Here is a 20,082-nt window from a genome sequence, read left to right as displayed (position 1 = left end):
TCTGGAGTCAGGCCTCTGGAGTTCAAATCCTTGCTCTGCCACTTCCTAGCCACGTGCTCGCGGACAAGGTACTTTCCCTTTCTGAGCCTCCGCTTCCGTACCTGGGGCACAGCGTTAATCATAGCCCTACCTCAGATAAGGCCCCCTCTGGAACCTCACTGAGACCTGAGTTGTCAAAGGAGGAATGCGCGTCAAGTGTTGAGCACAGTGCCTGGCCCATACATAGTAAGGGTTCAGTCAATGTTCTCTGTTATTGTAGGGTAATATAATAACATGTCGGCGCTCCAGATTGGCTGGACAGTAATGTAAGCAGGTAGAGGGGCAGGGACAGGGCCCTGGGATGACTGTCCCAGCCCATCCAAGCCCCTTCAATTCGACAAACATTTCAAAAGGGTACTGACACTGCCTCTGTACTAAACTCTGTTCTGGGCCTCAATCTAGGTGAGATACGGAGATGAACTAGACAGGGTTTCCGGCCTCCGGAAGCTCACAGTCTAGTGGGGGAAACAGACACAGGCCACGTAGCGTGAGCAGAAGCGCTGTGAGAGCTGAGAAGAGAACCCTACCCTGGCCTGGATTTGCGGATGAGAACGTTCATGAAGGAGTAATAGGAGTTTGCCAGGCCAAGGGCAAGTGGGTGTGCATTTCTGGCCAATGTTAGGGTATCCAGAAAGGCTCAGAGGCTTAAGGGTGCCTGTCCCGGTCAGGGACCAGAGATTAGGTTTGTGTCGTTAAGGTGAGTATGGCGTGGAAGAATGAAAGGTTCAAAGCTTAAAATACAGGCAGGGATCAGATCACCCAGGGCGCCGATACCCATGCTGAGGAGTTGTGGATGATTGACACATTTGAAAGGTAAACAGAGATTGGCCATATCAGGATTGAGTTTGGGCAAGATCATTTTGGCTGCTGTTTTGCAAGAGAGGGGGACGGGATGGAAGCAGGGAGACCAGGTGGGAGGCTATTGCCATCGTCCAGGCAGGAGATGAAAGGCAGCTTGAACCAGAGCGGTGGTGTTAGGGGTGGTCAGCAATGGGCAGAGTCAAGAGCTGTTTCAGAGGCAGAGACTACAGGATTAATCCTATAGTTTCTAGCTTAGGCCCATCTGTGGCAAGACCACGGCTAAGGTGGGAGCAGACACCTGTGCTCTGTAAACTGGTCTCTTTTTCCCCTTTGGTGTTTATTTTTGTTTCCTTGTAAAGTTCATTGCAGAAAATTCTGATCTTGTTTCAGCTGAACTGAAAGAAAGGGAGATTTTTCCATCCCGCAGCTGGGACCTGGGCTCCCGCACCTCCTAGGGCCCGGGTCTTACTGGTGGCAACTCCAGCAGAGTGATTATACACAAAGCTAGAAAGATCTGGTGAGGCTAGGGCCCAGGAGAAGGTTTGGCGTGGTTTGGCAGGCCTGCTGGGGCGGATGGGGGGGTAGCCGGGGTGGGGGGTAGGGGGTAGGGTAGTGAGAGCAGTTTGGCCTGGATCAGGGGATGGGGTGGGGCGGGGTGCTGTGTAGAGCGAGAAATGTACAAATCCTGCCTACTGGCTTTTTCAAAGGAGAATGGCTCCCTTCCCTGGGCAATGTCCGTAGGTCATAGATACCTCTGGCCTTTTCTTCTCTGGATTTGACCCTCCCAGGCCCTACTGGGAGGTGCCTCAGTTGAGCATCTGTGCTAGAGGGAGGGATCCCAGAGTACACAGTAAACAACCCGTGGCAGGGGGGTGGGGTGGGGGCGGGGGTATTGGGAGGCTGTGTGGTGGTTTGAAGAGGCAATGGGCTGGAAGTCAGAAGACCTGGGTGAAGGCCAGTCGTGGTGAACTTTGTGTGTGACTCTGGGCAGTTCCTTCTTCCCCTCCCTGGGCCTCAGTTTTCCCATCCATCCAACAAGGGGGCTGGACTAGAAGGTCTCTAACGCCCTAACAACTTGAAAGATTCCATTCTCTTCTCTGAATCTGCCCAGGGGGAGGCCTTGGGGGCTGGGGCGCCGGCAGGGGCTGAGAATTCCATAGCAATTTGCATGTGAAAGCATGTTACTGCCATGGCTATTAGTGTGTGCAGGGGGGCTGAAGACAGGGCAAGGACAGCTAACTGTCAGGCTGGCCTGAGAGGCCCAGGCTGGCTGCCTGGGTGGGGGAGTGAGGGAGGAAGGGAGGAAGGTCCCGGAGGTGTGCACAGGAGGCTGGACCACCTCACTTGTCTCCCTTTAAGGCCCCGCCCAACGGAGATGCCCAGTTCTGGGTCCGGGCCATGAACCAGCGGGTCTGGCCTCCACAGTCGCTCCTAATCTATTGTACCTAGTGACTTCGGAGCTGTGTGAGGTGCCACAGGAGAGGGGCGGACCCAGGGAACGGGGCAAACTATGAGTGCATTTTCCAAGTCGGCTGTGACCAGGCCTAAACCTCCCAGGGCCATGTTTCCCTCAGGGTTATATATAATGTGTCGTTTTGGTAATTACCTTGTGTAAACTTACATAGTTTGTCAATATAAATACTGTGTATATATGGATTTGTTTGGTTCACTCACAGGCACAGACTTCTGGGGATTCTGAGAGATCAACAATGTGTAAGAAAGAGCAGGCGACTGTGGCCTGTGAGGCAAAGGAGCTGGTTCTGAGGCCTGGCTCGGCCGGTCCTCCCTGTGTGTCCTTGGGTAATAAGTCCCTTCTTGTGTCTGGGCCTCAGTTTCCCCCTAAGGGGCTTGGTCTGGAAAGGAGCTCTCGGGAAAGTCCTAGCTCTACCATTTCCGGGCCTCTGGCCTCTCAGATTCTACTGAACAGGCCTGAGGGCAGCCAGGGAAATCTGGCTCATCCCCCTGAGAGCGAGGGCTCTGCCCAGTAGAATCCAGCCGGCGTGAAATCCCCGTGATGCAGGGTGGATTCCAGGATCTCCTTGGCTTCTCCTGGTCATCTGGAAGCTAAGGAGCCACCTGGAGCCTCTCCCTAGGGCCCTGGCCAGAGAAAAGGGGCAGCTCCTCTCTCAGAAGCCAGTTCCTCAAGCGCTGCCTCTAGGGAGGCTGGGAGAGACGAACCCATGGAGCCACAGGGGTAGCAAGGGCTATGGACACACATCTCTTCTACTTTGGCTTTGGAAGAGTTTATTATGGGTATATTGTGCCCAGCCCCCAGCCCAGGAACCTGGGACTGCGGCTAAGGGAGGCAGCCTGGAGACTGGAGCCTCAGGGTAACTTCTGATGGGGATGTTCAGGAACTTTACAAAAGGCCAGCTTTGGTCAGTGATGATGGGAACAGCCAGGGGCTTGGGGTCCCCAAGAAGCCCAGCCGAACTGCCCATTCCCCGCCTCACGAGAAAAGCAACAGGTACCATTTATTGGTGCTTACTACGTGCCCAGCATTCGACAATTCATGGGGAAAAAAATGGATGAACGAATGCATGAAAGGCTAACTTTAGAACCCAAGTTTCTAATCTGTGTACCTTCTATTCTGCCTCTCACATTCCCACGACCCATCACCACACAAACCCTTAAGAGCTAACCAGGCACTTAAGGGCCTTTCTAGAATGTGAGGTCCCTGGTAGCAGGGACCTTGTCTATTCTGTGCATCACTGTACCCTAGTGCCCAGACCACCAGCTGGTATATGGGAGGTGCTCAGTAAATAGTTTCTGAATAGATGACGAAATCTTGTTCTACTCCTCATTACCCAGACAGGGAAACTGAGGCCCAAAGCAATGGGGGCCTGCCTGCCTCTGGTCAAAAAGAGTCAGGCTGGAGCTGGGATGGGTCCTCAGTCTGGAGCCTCTCGGGGCTCTTTCCCCTTTATCAAAGGGCCCTCCGGCAAACTCCTCCCATCCTCCCCTATCCCTTCACACATTCCTTATTCCCCCCGCCCCCCAGCTTTTCCTCTTTTCTTTCTCTTTGCCAGCTGGGTAATTAACCATTGGAAACAGAACCTATAATTACTGTCTCCCCCATGCCCTTACATTGCTTTCAGTTTGGGATCCGTGACCCCTGTCCTGGGTGGAGGTTGGTCTCCCCCTCAGCAGCCAACCTAACAAACACCAGCTGGGGCTCCAGGCCCCCCACCCCAGGTCTAATGGCCAGCTGTACAGGAGACCAGCAGCAGATGGGCAAGGAGGGTCCCCAGGCCGGCTGAGGCTGACTCAGCTGGGGTGTCAGAGGGCCTGTGATGTGCCTGGGCAGGACAGGAGGGGAGGCAGGCAAGGCTGGATTTCGGAGAGCGAATGGTGCCGCGTGGCCAAAGGGCCGCTGGCTCAGCAGGGGCAAAGCTAGGATGGTCCCAGTGGGGCCCGTATCTCTCCTTGGGTTCTTTGGCCCACCCTCAGGCCCCTGCCTAGAGTGCGCCAGGCCATCCCCATCTGCGGGGAGGCCTCCTGTGAGCATAAAATGGACCAGAGCAATACATCACCAGAGCCCCGGTTTTCCAGCTCCGCGAGGCCCGTCCCTTCAAGGGAAACTGAGGCCTGGTTAGCACCTGCCCAGCTTGCCTCATTGGTGATCTGGGCTCAGCCTGCAGAGGAAGCCAGGCAGCCGCACCCTCACCTGGAAAGCATCCTCTATCCCTGACTCACCGGGAGCTTGGGCCCAGCTGGGACAGGAAGGAGAGCTGAGGGTGGGGCTGGTCTGGGCCCTACCACGGGAGGCTCACACCTCCTGCCTCCACCTAGCTCAGCTTGGTCTCTCTCTGACCCACACCGGTGGGAAGGCAGGGTTGGGGAGGCCTCCTGTTCTTGAAGGTCCCTAAGGAAGCACGCTTGCTCGGTCTCACGGGAGACAGGGCAAGGGGCAAGGGGGTGGGGAGAAGGAGAATCACCTTCAAGGAACTTCCATTTGCTCACGGCGTAGAAAAAGGCCTGGGCTCCAATCCTAGTGCTCTGGATCCCTTGCTATGTGTTCCTGGGGCAAGTCACTGCCCCTGATAGGGTCTCAGCTTCCTCATCTCAAATATGAGGCAAATGATTGCCCACCGTCCACCCTCACAGGAAGGTTTATGAGACGCCGTGACAACAATGTGCGTAAGGTAAGTGTTTGAAGCAAGCGGCAGGCACTGTCCAAGCGAAGGACACTCTGCCACAGGGAGCTACTGAGCACCACTGTGGGGCCAGCCCAGCTTGGGCACTGAGCCCAAACCAGCACTAGCCGCGGCACCCGGGCCAGGGCAAGTGGGAACGGCCAGTCCCAGATCTGGGCTGTTGGAGAGATGGCCCCACACTTTCCCCTGCTCTCTCCCGCAGATTTTACTTCACACCCCCATAGCTACCCCCAAGGGGCCCCCAGGATCTCGACCCCCCCACCGGTAGGGTGAGGGCAGCTGATGTCATGGGCTGGGCGGGGGACCACCCAAGGACACTGAGTTGCAGAAGTGCATGAAGGGCTCACCCAACCCGGGTCAGGCTCCACCTCAGTTAGAGACATCAACCTGGCCTGAATCAGCCCTGGTTAAAGACCCCCCGACCCAGGCTGGGGGCCCCACTCTGGGCAGGCAGTCAAGTAGCAGAGGCCCCATCTGATCCAGGCACTTCCTTTGGTTAATGAGAAACCAAATAAACAGCCTCTGCCCCAGCTGGCTCCAGAAGCACCCCAGCCGGGCCCAGCCCTGCTCCAGCCCTGCTCCAGCCCAGCCTCCCTTCCCTTCACCCTACAGGTCCCGTGGCTCTCCTCCCCCTTCCTTCTCCCAGCGCTTCCCACTTCCCTACAGCCCTGCCTGCCCCTTGGCTGGTTCTCTGAAGCTTCCTGCTCTGGATCACTAGCTAGCCCTCCCCTTCCTTCCTCCTCCTTCTTTCCTCTAGTGCCTTCTTACCCATTTCTAGCTACTGGGATCTCATTCGCCTCCTCTCCTGACATCTGCCTTGGCCGTCTCTACAGGGAGCTCCCCACCCCCAGACAGGAGCAGGAAGGCCCCGGGCCCTTGCCAGTCTGCCTCTCTGTTGTGGGATTGAGGCCAGACCCTCTTCAGGGCCCCCTGCCACCCTCCTGGACCATCGGCCTGTGGGAGGGAGACCGGGTGCTCACGGCTGCTCACGGCTGCCTAGCTCTAGGGCTTCGCCTGCCAGCCAGAAGCCCCTAAGTATGCCCTGGTGAGGACTCTGGTGTGGCCCACCTCTGAAGACAAGAGAGGCTAAGAAGTGAACTGGGCGGCCTGAGGCAACCGCAGTACCCAGTGGGCCACAGCTGAGGCCCAGCTCTCGGAAAGTTATTTCTATCCACCTTTAGGTGTCTTGAGGCAGGGCAGGGCCGGGCCTGCCGGCAGGTCCCAGACGTAGCTCCAGCCAGGTGGTGGCAGTGCTGGCGGACACACCCAGGGCCCCATGGGAACACCCCCTCCCCCATCAACTCTCTCTAGCAGAGCCTGATGGCAGACTGGGCAGATGCTCATGGCCTGTGCCACTGAGGTGACAAGATGGGCAGGGAGAAAGGGTCACAGGCTCCAGCAGAACAAGAGAGCAGAGGCACTTGGGGGCGGGGGGAGAGAAGAGGACAGGCATAGAACACCCAGAAACATCTTGCTCCACTAGGAAAGCCACCCTCTTCCCATACTTGCCCAGATCTTCAGTGATTTGGGCACAGGAAATCTCTCTCTCTCTCTCTCTCTCTCTCTCTCACACACACACACACATACTCACACCTCATTCCCCAACATCATGACACCATTTTACACCCATTTCTCCATGTGGTTAATTTTTTTTTTAGTTCTCATTTTTTTTTCTAAGAAAAAAGCAACAAGAAAATAATTCAGAGTTTATACAAAACATCTTTACATTATTTCTTCCAAAAAAGACTAGTATTTACACAAATGGCAACAGAAACAAAACCAAAAAACCCTTCCGACTGCCACCTGGAAGGGGCTGGCTGTTTGGCTCCCTCTCCCACCTGGCACTGGGGTGGGCAGCGGGCCAGGAGCCAGTGTGGAGGTGGGGGGCATAAAGGCCCAGCTCCTTCCACGGCCACTCTGGGAGCGCCTGCAAAGCACACTCAAGTGGCCGTCTGTACGCAGCCGTGCTGGCAAGGAGCCGGGGTCAAAGTGCACGGCGTGCTGGCCCAGCCCTGGGCAGCCTCTTCCTCTTTCCAGGCCCCGGCCCAAGACTGGAGGGGCCAGCGGAAGCTGGGTTGAAGGGGCACCCACCTGTGCTAGAGCCCAGAAAAGGAGCAGGCCGCCTGGCCTTATACCCGCTTAGGTCTCTGCCCTGGGCCTCCGTTTCCCCACCAGGCCAAAGGATGCCAAAGGTGAGGAGAGAACAGGGCGGGGAGGGGGAGGGGCAACTCCCAGCTCTGCAGGGCAAATAGCCACCTGGGCACCTCACCTCCCTCCACCCCCATGAGGTCATCTGCCTGCAGCAGCTCTCCTGTTCCCCAGGCAACAGCCAATTAAGACGTTAATTACCGTGAGAGTGAGGGAGGCAGGAGATGCCCAAGAATCCCACAAGGAAGAGATTTTTTTTTTTTTCTGTTTGTTTGGTGGAAGGGTGGCAGCCACTACCCCATTGCCAAGATCAGCTTTGTAGAAGGAGGGTCAGGAGGGCAGGGCGAGACACTTTGCCCAACGGCCCTCCCGTCTTCCCTCCTGGGCAGGAACAGCTCTGGCCTGCCACCCCTCCCCCAAATACCAAGGCGTTTATAAAAGAAATGCCATCCTATGCTTCCTGGCTGGCCACATCCTGCCCCAGTTCCCTTAAACCGGGCTAGGCCAGGCTCAGAAAGCCGAAGGAGGGGCTGCCTTTTACATTTTTCCATTTTTCTTTAAAAAACAGATGAAAATGAGGTGACAGCTAAAAAATGAACACAAAAACATTAAAAACAGTGATGATAGCGGACAAACAGTCCTGGGGGGGGGGAGGGGGGAGGGGGGCAGGGCCAGGGGAGCATCTTCCTGCCTGCTGTCCATCAGCGTCCAACCCTGCCCTCCAAGAAGGGGCGCCCCTGCAGAGCCCAGAGGCCTGGCCAGAGGGGGAAGGCACAAGAGCATGGGGGCTGGGGGCACAAGCACCCCCTCCGAAGCCCAGGGGGCAGGGCAAAAGGGGGGTTATAAAAGCCAAGAAACTACAAAACTAAATACAAAGGTGGGCACAGCTGGTCAGGGGAGGGAGCGTAGGGGAGAAAGGAGAGGTGCAGTCCTGGCCGACTGTCCCTCGGGGGCCCGAGGCCGCGCTGGGCCCTCAGACCTTGTAGTAGATGTTCGCTGGGCTCTGGGGCGGCATCTCCTGGACGATGTAGACGGGGTGCCCGTAGTCCCCACTCACCTTCTCGTAGTGGGGGCAGTAGTTGTTCTCTGTAGTCCGTAAGGGGATGATGATGTCGCTGGGCTCGGTGCCCGCCGTGCCACTGCCCCCCTTGGGACTGGCCAGGGTACTGAGCGAGAGGGCGGGCGCCCGCTGCTGGGTGTGCTTCCGGTGCCGCTTGCGCAGCTTGAGCAGCAGAACTGTCAGGAAGATGATGATGAGCAGGAAGATGACACAGCCAGCGCCGACAGCCGCGAACAACGCCACCTTGGAGTTGAAGAAGCTGTCGGGGTCCCCACTGCCACCTCCGCTTGCCCCTGGGCCACTTTTCTCTTCCTGGTTCACAGTCTCTGAGGACAGAGGAGGGAGGGAGACGAGGTCGGCCACAGGTCCCAGGGACACGCTGCCCGCTTCAGGCTGGGCCCTGTGCCGCCGCCCTTCAGAGACCAGGGCCTGAAAAGGCAGCGAGTGCTGGCAAGGAGCCGGGGTCAGCAGAAGCTGGCTTGGGGGGGCACCCACCTGTGCTAGAGCCCAGAAAAGGAGCAGGCCGCCTGGCCTTATACCTGCTTAGGTCTCTGCCCTGGGCCTCCGTTTCCCCACCAGGCCAAAGGATGCCAATGGCTTCCGCCCTTCGGGAGACACCTATAGCACTCACCATGCTTGCCATCGGAGTCACCCAGGGAGCCCCGGCCGCTGGGGGCCTGCGTGGCCATCTTGATGGTGTTGCCTGCCTCCTTGCTGGGCCGGCTGGTGGTCAGCTGCTCAGGTGTCACAGCATTGGGGTCTGGGGGCGGGGAGAGGACAGGTGAGCGGGGGAGCCCACGAGCATAGGTGCCTCAGTCATCTAGCATGAGCCAACAGTGACCTGTAAGTCAGACCCCAGACACTCTGACCCTCTTGCCCCTCCCCTACTCCCAAGCGCAGCCATACCCAGCCAGGGACATCTGTTGCAAAGGCTCAACTGGGGAGCCCCCACACCGGGCACTCACCTTGCCCAACCTTCATGACGATCTTCATGGTGCGTGTGCGGCACACGCCTCCCTCCCGGTTTTCCAGGCCCTCCAGGCTCCCATTGGATGTAGCTGTATAGCAAGAGGCCAGAGAAATCAGGGGGAGAGACAGGTCTGCCCACACTACCTAGACATCCTAGTGCTGTCTCAGCCCGTAGGAACAGACCTGGGAGCTGGGGCGAGGGGGTGACAAGCAGCTCCCGCCTACCTGCAAACCTTTCCGCTTGGCGGCTCCCTCGTGCTGGGAAGAGAGTAGCCGGCCGGGCCCAGCCCACGTCGGAAACTAGCGCTTCCCCCAAGGGGGCCGCTCCCTTATCATGACCGGGCCTTAGCCCTTCTTTCTCAGTGGACACTGAGGTATCTTCTCTCTGGGCGATGCTGCTCAGAGGCCAAACAATTAGAAGTGGAATCATGGGGGAGGCTCCTATACAGACTGGAAGGAAGCCAGTCAGGTAAACTGGGCTGCAGTCCCAGTGCTATTCCCGGCTCCCCGAGTGACATGGGGCTGGAAGTTCCTTCACCTCTTGGGGCCAGTTTCCCACAAAGAGAAAGGCCCAACAGCCAGCTGAGGCCAAAGGGTTCTGCCAACTCTGCCATTCCCGAGATTAGACCCGAGGTAGGCCAAGAAAATGAGAGAGGGCACCGCGAATTGGAGTCTCCTCCCACCCAACTCCTAGAGCCAAGGTGAGCGGGCAGCCAGCCCCTTGGCGAACGTTAGGGCCAGAAATCCCAGGCCAGGCTGGAAAGAGAGCATGCCAGTCTTCAGAGGGGACCGGATCAGGACAGGCCGTGTGCGGTGTCAGCGTACTACTTAGAAGCTCCTGCTGCTACCAGATAAGAGAGAGCCCTACGATGGGAAGGGACTCACAGGTAATGTAGTAATCGTGGTGCTTCTTAAACTCCAGGCCCATGTAGTTGGGGCTGAACTCCTGGAACTTAATGGTGAAGCGGATCTCGTGCTCCGGCCGATTGCAGGTGACCAGCACGTTGGGGTCCAGCACAGTGCTGCAAGCGGCCGCCTGCTCAGGCCGCACCAGGTATAGCTTGTAGTACTCGTAGGGCCGCCCTGCTTCTGCTCGGGGGCAGATGATGTCCAGCTTGTCGCCGATCTTCGGGTAGATCACCAGGCCCTTCCCACGCAGGAACCTGCCCAGGACGGAAGACACGGTCAGCCTCGGGGGCGGGCGTCCTGGGCCATCCCCCGGATCAGGGGCGCACGCGATGAGGGCCACAGGCTGAGCCTACTGGGGGCAGATGGCAAGGACAGGCATTCTGTCCTTCCTCCATCCTCAGGCTGGCGCTGAGGAGAGCCGATCACACTGCCAGCAGGGCGTGGAAGGGGTGGCCCATGGGCAACGCTGCCAGGCTTTGACTGCTCGGCAGGGTGGGGCACTGCCTAGCTGGGGGAGCCCGTTGTCCTAATGTGGCATTTCCGCAGGCGGGCTGACATGGCCAATGGTGTCAGGCTTGGGCTGCCTGGAGGTGGCAGCCCTGTTCTCCTCCCACCCCCATCACACTCACGTTCCTTCAGAGCCACTGCTGCCATCTCCCCAGCACACATGCGTGTGTGTGTGTGCACACCTGCACCCAAATACATGGTGCGCGTGCGCACATACACACACACCAAGCCCACACATGCCTTAGCCACCACCCCTGTGGCTCCCAGGCTACAACTGGGGAAGCTCAACCTATCTGGGACCCAAGCCTTCTCTCCCATCCTTGCTAATCTTGGGCAGGATGGGGAGATAGGAATAGGCATCGCCTGGAACCAAGGGGTAATGGACACAGTCTCTGGCCAGCTGCGACTCCACACGGCTCTCCCCACTCCCCACACCCACAGCACAGTGTCTTAGAGGGGGGACCCATCCAACCCCCATAACGTGAGAACCTGAGTCCCTAAACTTGACCAGGCTCAGTCCTAAAAAGAGCAGAGGGAGGGGAGAAGGGGCCCAAACACGGACAACAGATCATGTAAGACAGGGCCCCAGGAACCTCACACATCTGTGTTCTAATCCTCCCACCTCCACATCTGCCTCTGTTCCAGATCCTGAGGGAGACGGGCAAATGCCTTCTGAGCCAGGTTCATCTTCTAATCTTGAAGGCCAGACACAGGGAATAGCAGAGGGAGGGCAGCTGCCCAAGCCCATCTATTCATATCACTCTGTCCTTACCTAGGCACACAGTAAAACAGTGCTGCTATCTTGGCCATTTCTGAGCCTGCGCAGGCTGGAGCCAGGAGCAAGGCAATAGCACGGAGGAAGGAGAAAGCAGACAGACTTTGGAACCAGACAGACACGGCCCTTCCTAGCTCCGTGACCTTGGATGAGCTGCCTGATCTCCCTGAGTCTCAGTTGCCTCACTTACAAACAGGCAGTGGTAAGAGCCCTGCGCCCCCGGGATTGGGGACGGGGTGCAATGGCGCATGCAGAGTGCCTAGCGCGCAGTAGGCACTCCCCATGTTTGACTCTCACTTAGAAACAGTCTAGTCTGCCAAAGAGGCAAGACACTAACAGCAAGTACCTACGAGGCCAGTCTTGGGGGGTTTTGGCGGGGGCGGGGAGGTGGCTGGCTAGGAAGAGAAGCTATGGCCCCATCCTCGAGGATTTTACTGTCTGCTGTGGGTCAGAAAAGTAAAAATGGTCCGTGCTTTAGCAACAGACAGTACCAGGCTATCTGTAGGTTATGTGGGAGGACGGTGGTTCAAGCCGCAAGGGCTGGAGGCCGTGAGAGGAAGGAGAGAATTCATCTGACAGGAGATGGTTCCTCAGAAGGAGCAGAATGAAAGTGAGTCCCGGGGGGCAGCGGATAAGAAGTTAACACAGAGCAAGAGTGGACAGGAGTGGCTGGAACACAAACCCCAGGCCAGTGACTGGCCCCAAAACTGGTAGAGAGAAGCAGAAGAAGAGGTGGAAAAGCTCAGCTGGGGCCGGACCAAAAGGCCTCAACAAGCAGGGTGGCTTTCGTCCCACTGGGGAAAGACCTTCTAGCAAGGACAACGAAGGGTTGAAAGCAGTGCTTCAGGAGAACAGAGCTGACAGCAGAAGAGCATGGCTCCACTTCCCGGGGGCCCGTTGCGCACTGGGGACCACAAGGTACAAGAGCCTACCGGGAGCTCAGGGCCCTCACTCGAGGGAGGCAAATGATACCCCAGGAGGTGAGTCTAGACCAAGTAGATGAAGAAAGGCAGCCCTCCCTCCATGTTAAATGAGGCTTCAACAAGCTGAGACCTGCCATCTTTCTGTACAGGAGGGTAAAAACCACAAGAGGGTCTTTCCCTTAGTACCTAGCTTTACTGCACTCCAGAGGGCCATGGGATGAAGGTCCCTACAAACATTTGAGAGCGAACACCCTCACCCCATGCCCCCCATGATTCCCAAGGCAGTTTTCACTTCCCCAGCCTCACACTGGGTCCACCCAGACAGCAGGATTAGATGACTTATAACTTCTTAGAGCCAGAGGAACCTTCGAGACCCACTGAGTCCAGGCCCCTCATGTGAGGGAGGGAGGGATCAGAGAACATTTCCTATGGAAGAGAGGTGCTCAAAGCCAACTGGAGGAGGCTACCCTCACCCAGGACGTTAACCCCTAGGGGTCTAAGAAGCCTTGGCTGAATCCTTGCACAGCTGCACTTCAACGAGACCCTCCCTGGAGGGGACGGCAGGGTACACAGAGGGCATGCGAAGGGGCACAGGCCAGCTCACCCCTCGAACCACTCGGCCTGGGCTTCCTCACCGGGGAGGCTTGGCTGTTCTGAGCACATCTACGGCCACTCAGGCTCTGGAGCTCCGGAACTGAAACACAGGGCTTCCAGCTACTGGGGGCTCTACCTTGAATCCAGAGACATCCAGAAAACATATGTCTACACAGTGGATGGAGGAGGGGGAAGAAAAGAGGACTATTGCCCCTAACACCCCTCAGCCTCTCTTCAACCTCGGCGATGACTTCATAAATATTCATCAGTTCATTTGCATAGCAGCTGGCAGAGGGAAACTCACCTTCCCCTAAAGTGCAGAAGGGAGAGGAGCCTGATGAGACCTGCCTCCCCTGACCCTGATCCCCCATAATGGTGCCTCCTCAGCATCTTCTCCAACATCAGGAGAACTGCTTCTTGGCCTATGAGAAGCCCAGGAAAGTGGCAAGGGGACAGAAGGGGCAGGTGTGTAGCCAGTGAGAGTGAAGCCTGAAGCCAGGTACAACACTGGTCGTACTATACAGGGGGGACCCTGCAGGTAGGTCTTCCCTCATACATGTCAGGTTAGGAGTAGGGGCAAGAGAGGAGGAGGAAGAGATTGTCCCCAAGTTAAACTCTTTATCCCCCACTTTTCAAAAACTACCACTCCCCCATTATGAAGCCAAGCTTTCTTGCCTGGGGCCACCCCCAGACAAAGCCCTTTTCTGGAAAATAAGGGGATTGACAAGGCCCAGCAGGAAGCCTGAAGCAGGTCGCCATGGTAACCCCTGAGGCCTTCCCTCCTTAGCCTCTGATAGCCCCAGGACCCCAGTGAGCCACCCCAGGGAGTAAAGGGACTTGCGGCAACCGCAGCAGCCGGAGCATTCCAGCTCCTTCTTATGGCCTGCCTCTTCCCTTCCACCCTAGCCCAAGTCTCTCCCTCAGCCTTTCTACTGAGTCAAGAAGTGCCACCATGACTGCTAGTAAGAATCCTGGGACACAAGAAGCCTGAAGGGTCTGGGGCAGTAGCCCAGTCAGAGGCCAACTGCCCGCCTGCTTCTGGCGTCCAGCTGAGCCCCTCTCCGCCCAAACACCTACAATCTGCAGGGGGGCCAGCTTGCAGCTGTAGGGGTCATGCCCAGAAAGGTGCCCACACTTGCTTCCCTCTCGCCCTTCCCACAGGCTCTGGGAACCTGTGGTCAGAGAGCGGCTGAAGGGACAGCCCGGTCCCAGGCCGTGCCGGGCCAAGCTTGGCAGAAGACTCCAGCCATGGCCTCGACTCGGGGACCCTGGTGGCACTGCACCTGCACCCACGGAGTGGCAGGACGAGTGGAGGACAGACCCCAAGCCAGAGCTCAAGTCTGCTCTCATCCCAGCAAGGGTGGGGAGCCCCCAAATTAAAGGCTCCTCTTTCATTCGCCCAGCTCCACCCAGCCCCCGAGGCAGCAGGAGCAGGCCTGGCGTGTCCCAGCAGTGCCCGCCCAGGCGTGGGTGGGCAGGAACAGCAGCTGGGTCCTGGCGCACACACACACACACACACACACAGCACTGTCGGAGACAGGGAAGCCAGGAGAGTCCCAGAGGAAGTCACCCTCCCCACATACACTGAACTCTGCCCTCCCCTCTGCCCCACCAGGCTCATACTTGGGTCCACTGGGGGGCCTAACACCCCTTTTCTTGTTGTCTGCTTTCTGTGGGATCCCTGAGAGGAAGTGAGGTTCCTGGCCTAGAGAGGAACCAAAGGTGCTGTTCAGAGCTTGGGAGGGAGAGTGCCAGGCAGTGAGCTGACTACCTCTAGTTCAGGTCACCCAAGCAGGCAGACCTAGCAAAATCGAACAAGGAAGCCAGGGCACTGCTCATCCCACACAGGCAGGGCCTGAGTCACAAGGACAGATGCGCACACACCTGTGAGGTAAGAGGGGAACCCAGGAACAGGGAGCCGGCACCTTTTTCCAAACCCCACCTTGAATTCCTCTCTCTCCTAGATTCCAAGGTAGCAGGATGGCGTGGAAAGAATGGCACAGAGCAAGCTCTACCCCCTGTGAGCTGAGTCTAGACAAGTCACTTCCCTCTTCCAGGCACAGGCCTTCTCATCTGGAAATGGGGGGAATTCCTACTCCCTGGGGCTGTTGGGAACCAGCAATGAACTTACAGATGAGGATGCTTTGTAAGTAGCAAGGTGCCGCCTGATTGTTAAGGTAGCCTGCCAAACACAGTACCATTTAGAAGTAAGACACTTCAGGAGCTTCCACGCCTGGCTGCAGGCATCCCCACGCCCCGAAATGACCACTACGAGAACACACACAGGAGGGGCCGCTATGGTGCCCAGGGCCAGGAGCCCAGGATGTGGCTGGTGAGCATCCCCCCACCTCAGCTCCCCTAATAATCACAGAGTGGACCCTCCCCCAAACCTGGTGTTCTCTTGGCAACAAGCAGCCTCCCGGCTGGCCCACCCCTCCCACACTCCCAACCCCAGAAAACAGTGGTATCCAGGGCCTGCCCATCCCCATCCACCTGAGCTGATGAGGCAGTGGAGAACCTGAGGGGAAACAGGGAACCCTCCAGTTAGCCCCCACCCCAGCCTCACAGGCCCTTCTTGCCCCGGGGCCCCGGCTGCCTGGGGTGGGGGTGGGGAGGGAGGGGAATGGGAAACTTTAGGAGCCCCTGGGTTCCCATCACTCTCAAGCCCCCACCTGTGGCCAATCAGCCACAGAGTAGAAGAGGTCAGGTCCCTAGCCGCCCCGGAAAGGGGCCCCCTGAGCTGGCCTCCCCAGGACTGTGAGCTGGAACAGCTGTGAGGGGGCTGGGACCAACGTTTTCGGCTTGTAGCGGGCAAGCCTGGGTTGGGGTCTGCAGCTGCCCCCACCCATGCTGGATGGAGTCAAGGGTCCTGGACACCAAGCCGAACCCCCCACCCCCACCCCCTTATAGGGAAGATGTAATGTGATCTCAGGCACATTCCCACTCCCTGGAGGTGGGGGAACCTGAGTGGGGGGCAGGAAGGGGTCAGAATGGGACTGAGAGACTGAACTGCAGCAGCTGGACTTGGCTGAGGACTCAAGTGTGAGGCCTGCCGGCTGCCCCAAGCTCTCTGGGGAAGAGGCTGGGGGAGGGGGCCGCTCTGGGACCTTCCATCACAGCCCCCAACCCACCCAAGCACATGCATACACTCTGGTTGCTCCCAACCTGGAGTGGGACTGAACCTGCTTCCCCACCCCCTGCTCATCAGGCAAATCTGACGAGAGGGGCGAAGGAGAGGCAGAAGCTCTCGCCACCCAGGGACTTCCACGCTGAAAGACCCCCTGCACCAATTCGGGAAAGAGCCTGGAAGTCTTTAAGTTGGCCCTTCCTGCTCTCCTCTTCCAGTCAGGGCTAGGGCTGCACGCACCCTGGAACCTGGAAACATACCCCCAGCCCCACCACTTCTTTATTTTGATTTTTTTTCCCCCAAGAAGGAAGCAATTAAGCAAGGTTTATGGGCACTGGGAGATTTGACCGGGGGGGGAGGGGGGTGCCGGTTCCTGACAAGGTTGAGGAAAGACACCAAAAGCAGGGAGGAAGAGGGGAGGGAAAAGAAAATGAGCCTGTGAGGGAGAGCACGGGCATGTGCGAGAAACAAAAGGACTTGAGAAAAAGAGGCAGAGAGTGACTAAGAGTGAGAGGGAGTGTGAGAAAGAGGGAGAGCAGGCGAGCCTAGCTGGAGAGGGGAGGTGAGCGCAGCTCACAGAGGGTGTGAGAGGGCGAACCGACACAGACCTGAGAGGGAGAACTCGGGCAGGAGGCAGAGAGGGAGAGACAGACAGAGAGACACTGTTTATTTGAAAGGCTGGGGCAGCCTGAGGGTTGGGCGCGGTGGTAGAGGCAGCCCCCAGAGCTCTAGCGGAGCTGAGGGCAGGGCCTCCCTCCTGTCCTCCTGCCCACCCCCCATGCACCAACACACACAGACCCTTGGGCGGGGATGGAACTGGGGTGGGGGGTGGTGTGCAGGGGCACCAGGATCAGTCCCCCACCACTCTCAGGATCTGCTCAATTACAGGGCAGAATTCGTGCGGGTGCTACTGAGTCCTGCTGAGTCCTCCCCCGCCCCCCGTGCCGGATGCCTGCCCCCTCAGCCTGAAGTGGATGGTGGGGTGGGTAGAACTCAAAAACCTGTAAACTGGTCCAGAGCACTAAAGGCTCAAAACACAAAAAGGGAGAAGCTCAGAGAGATCTTGTTTCTCCCAGCCCCCCCCCAACTCTGCAGGAGGGCTCCTTTCCAGCTGTGGAGCTGCCTGCTATCTCTGGTTAGAGACCCGAGAGAGCAATTAGGTCACTCCCATGAGCCCCTATAATGGGCTACCCCAGGCGGATTTCAGCTATCCTGGCTCAAGAGAGAGCATTTCCAGCCTCCACCTCCCCTGTAAGCAGGGGGTGGAGGGGAGGAACTGGGCTCTTCACAACCTTTCCCCTTGAGCTAAGCAGCTCAGGGCCCCCAGACTATCTTGACTCCCTGCTGTTAGGAGAGCGCTGCACCCAGTTTAGCTTCTGGGTGGGGGAGAAATTCTCGTCAATCCCTTTCCTTGTACCTTGTTCCCTTTCCGGAACCCTCTACACTGACCTTGTTTTAGGCCATCCCACAAACCAGTAAATATGACCCTACCTTAACCCAAGGAGAATAGAACTAGAGAAGGTGCCTTCTCCCCACTCCAGGGCTGAGAGATGCACTGTCCCTGGAACCTAAGAGGCCAAGGCAGGCAGGAGCCCGGGAAGTTAGCCGGGGAGCCCAGGAGAGTGGAGAGAAAGAGATTCCAGATACAAAAAATCAGAGAGCACAGAGGGCAGGCCAAAGCCCCCCAGTTTCCCACTAAGTAGGGGTATCCGCATATTGCCAGGACCTCCACAAAACAGGAAGAGCAATCTTGACCCTGGATTCCAACCCCAGTCCCGAATGCCAAAAGAGTAAAAGGTCCAGAGGTCACTACACAGCCCCAGCGACTCTTCACTAACAGCCTCCCAGAAACCACTGAGCCACCGCCCTAAAAGGTGTGCGTGTTGTTTGGGGGTGGGGGGGGATTGTGAAGGGAAAGGAGGAGGAAGAAAAGAAAGGATCTCCTCTATGTAGCTACATCCCCAACCCCTTGGGAAAAGCAAAGCATAGATAGCTCCCCAATCTGAGGGACAGAGGGTGGGGGGGGGCACTGGGACCCGCCTGGGCAGGAATCCTTCGACCCCAACCCACCTCCCTCGCCAGCTCGGACGCCACTCTCTGCCTGGGCTGACCCTCGAAGCTCTGCCGCCGGCTCCATTGGACCCCCGACGGGCGCCGGATCGAACCCCCCCTTCGCCAACAAATCCCTCTCCCACTCCGCCCCTCTCCACCGGCCGCCTTTGTGAGCCTGGGAGCGGCGCCCGCCCTTCCACGGCCCCCGCAGGGAGAAAAGAGGGGCCAGAAGAGACGGCAAAGCGAAAAGCTGGGGAGGCAAAGAGGGAAGAAAGAGAAATGGAAATAGGAGAAGCCCGAATGGGGATACAGGCGCTGCCCCCCGCCCGAAGCGCGGAGTCCCGAGCCGTGGTCCCTTCCCAGCTGAACAAACGAGAAACCTGTGTTCCGGCCTCGTCCCCCGCCCAGGTCAAGCTCGCCCCTCGAGCGGCTCTCGGAGAAAACCGCCACGTTCCCAGGGGCCCCACAGGGGAATGCGTTCTCTCCCCCACCCAGCTCTCGGGTGCGCCCTCGAGCGCCCGGACTCCCAGCTCCGCCAGGCGCGACCATCCCGACTTGAACCGGGACGTGAGGAGGAGAGGGCGGGGAAGCCAAGGGGTCACAACCCAGCCGAGTGCCCCCCACCCCACCCCGCCGCACCCTGCCCCGCCCGCCCGCAGGAAAACACACTCGAAAACGCCCGAGACAAAATGGGGCGCCGCTCCTCCTCGAAACACCTCCCCGCACGCACTCGGGGGCGCGTGGCCTCACCTGCAGGAGTGCCTCCCACCCCCAGGGACCAGAGCCAATAAGTTACTCACTTGGGGTTGAGGGAGCTCCAGGACACGGGCTCCAGGTTCTTGGCCAGCGGCGTGGCGAGCCGGCACAGTGCCAATACGACCATCGCCACAAGCCACTTGCCGAGCCAACGCTGCCCAGGCCGGGCCATCTTCCCGGGAGCAGGCTGCACTTGGGATCCCCTGGCGCCTCCTCAGCAAACTGGCCTCGCCTTCCCGTGCTGCGCTGCGCTCTGAACCGCTCAGGCGCCCATCCTCCGCAGTCGCCGGCCTTGAAGTGCTCCCCTCCCGCCGGCTTCGGTGTCGCTCTTCTCCGCCCGGCGGGCCAGGAGGACTCACTGGGCAGCCGTCCCCAACCCGGGCATGGGCCGCGGCCTCCGAGGACTCGCTCCCCTGGTCTCTCCGCCGCACGAGGCGCGACGGGGGCTCTGCGCCCCCGGGTGATCCGGCCCGATTCCGCTTGGCTCCCCGAGACTGTTCGGGACTGCGCGCCCTCTCCCTGACTGGGTCTCCCCACTGAGGACTCGGCGGCCGCCCCGACGCCTCGGCCGTCCCGGGATCGACGCCCCTCGGAAGAAGTGGGAGTCTCCCCCCAACGCGAGCTCAGTCCGGGGGCTCCCGGCTGGGTCGCCCTGGCACGGTCTCCGTTCCTCCAGGCCACACTGGGACTCTGGGCTGTGCGCCCCCCGACAGCTTCTACTTCAGCGGGGGCCCCGTTCAGTGTACTCAGAAGAGCGGGAAGGCGCTGCCGAGCGAGCTAGTCCCATCAGTTTGCGCTTCTGGAGCCTCGGCCCGGTAGCCCCGCAGCCCCGTCGCCGAGTCCTAGCTCCCCCGCGATTGCGCCCGAAGGTCTGCGGCCAGTGCGAGCCTCGCACACCTCCCACGGCTGTCCAGCGCGCATAGACTCCCTCCGCCGCCGCTGAGCTGTCTACTCCCCTGCTCAGGCGAACGCAAGGCCAACCCTACTCCTCTTAGCCAATAGTAAGCTCCGTCTCGGGGTCCTTGTCCCGTGCCACGCCCCCAGAACAGGAAGGGGGCGGGGCTTCTGGGAGCTCTTAAGGACGCCGTGCTCGCGATGGCACCAATCTGAGAGTGCGGCTCGTGCGGTTAGGGGTGGGTCCGGTTTAGTCCCGTTCCCAGAGCGCTCAGCCCGTGGGAAGTTGGCGCTCCTCTAGGTCTGTCGGCCTGCTCTCCTCCCGCGCGCCTAGTCAACACTCTGGCCCACTGACCGGGGCCAGACAGGCC

The 20,082-nt window shown here is 58.8% G+C and overlaps 1 protein-coding gene across 1 annotated transcript; it reads right to left on the bottom strand.

Annotated features, from left to right (window-relative positions):
- Positions 1 to 6,691: 6,691 nt before the first annotated feature.
- EFNB1 (ephrin B1) lies at positions 6,692 to 19,771 on the bottom strand. The gene is made up of 5 exons (XM_045879228.3): positions 18,862 to 19,771; positions 10,060 to 10,337; positions 9,171 to 9,263; positions 8,837 to 8,965; positions 6,692 to 8,531 (listed from the first exon to the last, which is right to left on the bottom strand). Exons 1-5 carry the CDS (start codon positions 18,987 to 18,989, stop codon positions 8,119 to 8,121), a joined length of 1,041 nt encoding a protein of 346 aa, XP_045735184.1. The 5' UTR covers positions 18,990 to 19,771; the 3' UTR covers positions 6,692 to 8,118.
- Positions 19,772 to 20,082: the final 311 nt, after the last annotated feature.

The sequence above is a fragment of the Mirounga angustirostris genome, unplaced genomic scaffold (assembly GCF_029215605.1).
Source record: "Mirounga angustirostris isolate CCGP_5_RB_7025 unplaced genomic scaffold, mMirAng1.0.hap1 SCAF_11, whole genome shotgun sequence".
In the NCBI taxonomy this organism is placed as follows: domain Eukaryota; kingdom Metazoa; phylum Chordata; class Mammalia; order Carnivora; family Phocidae; genus Mirounga; species Mirounga angustirostris.
Note: the sequence above shows the minus strand (reverse complement) of the source record. Positions and strands in the feature narration are given on the sequence as shown.

Excerpts from the sequence above, each read along its gene's own strand:
- EFNB1 (XM_045879228.3), bottom strand. The coding sequence starts at position 18,989 with ATGGCCCGGCCTGGGCAGCGTTGGCTCGGCAAGTGGCTTGTGGCGATG. Across the intron at positions 9,264-10,059 it reads CCACGATTACTACATTACCT|CTACATCCAATGGGAGCCTG; the intron begins GTGAGTCCCTTC and ends CTTGCTATACAG. Across the intron at positions 8,966-9,170 it reads CGTCATGAAGGTTGGGCAAG|ACCCCAATGCTGTGACACCT; the intron begins GTGAGTGCCCGG and ends CCCCGCCCCCAG.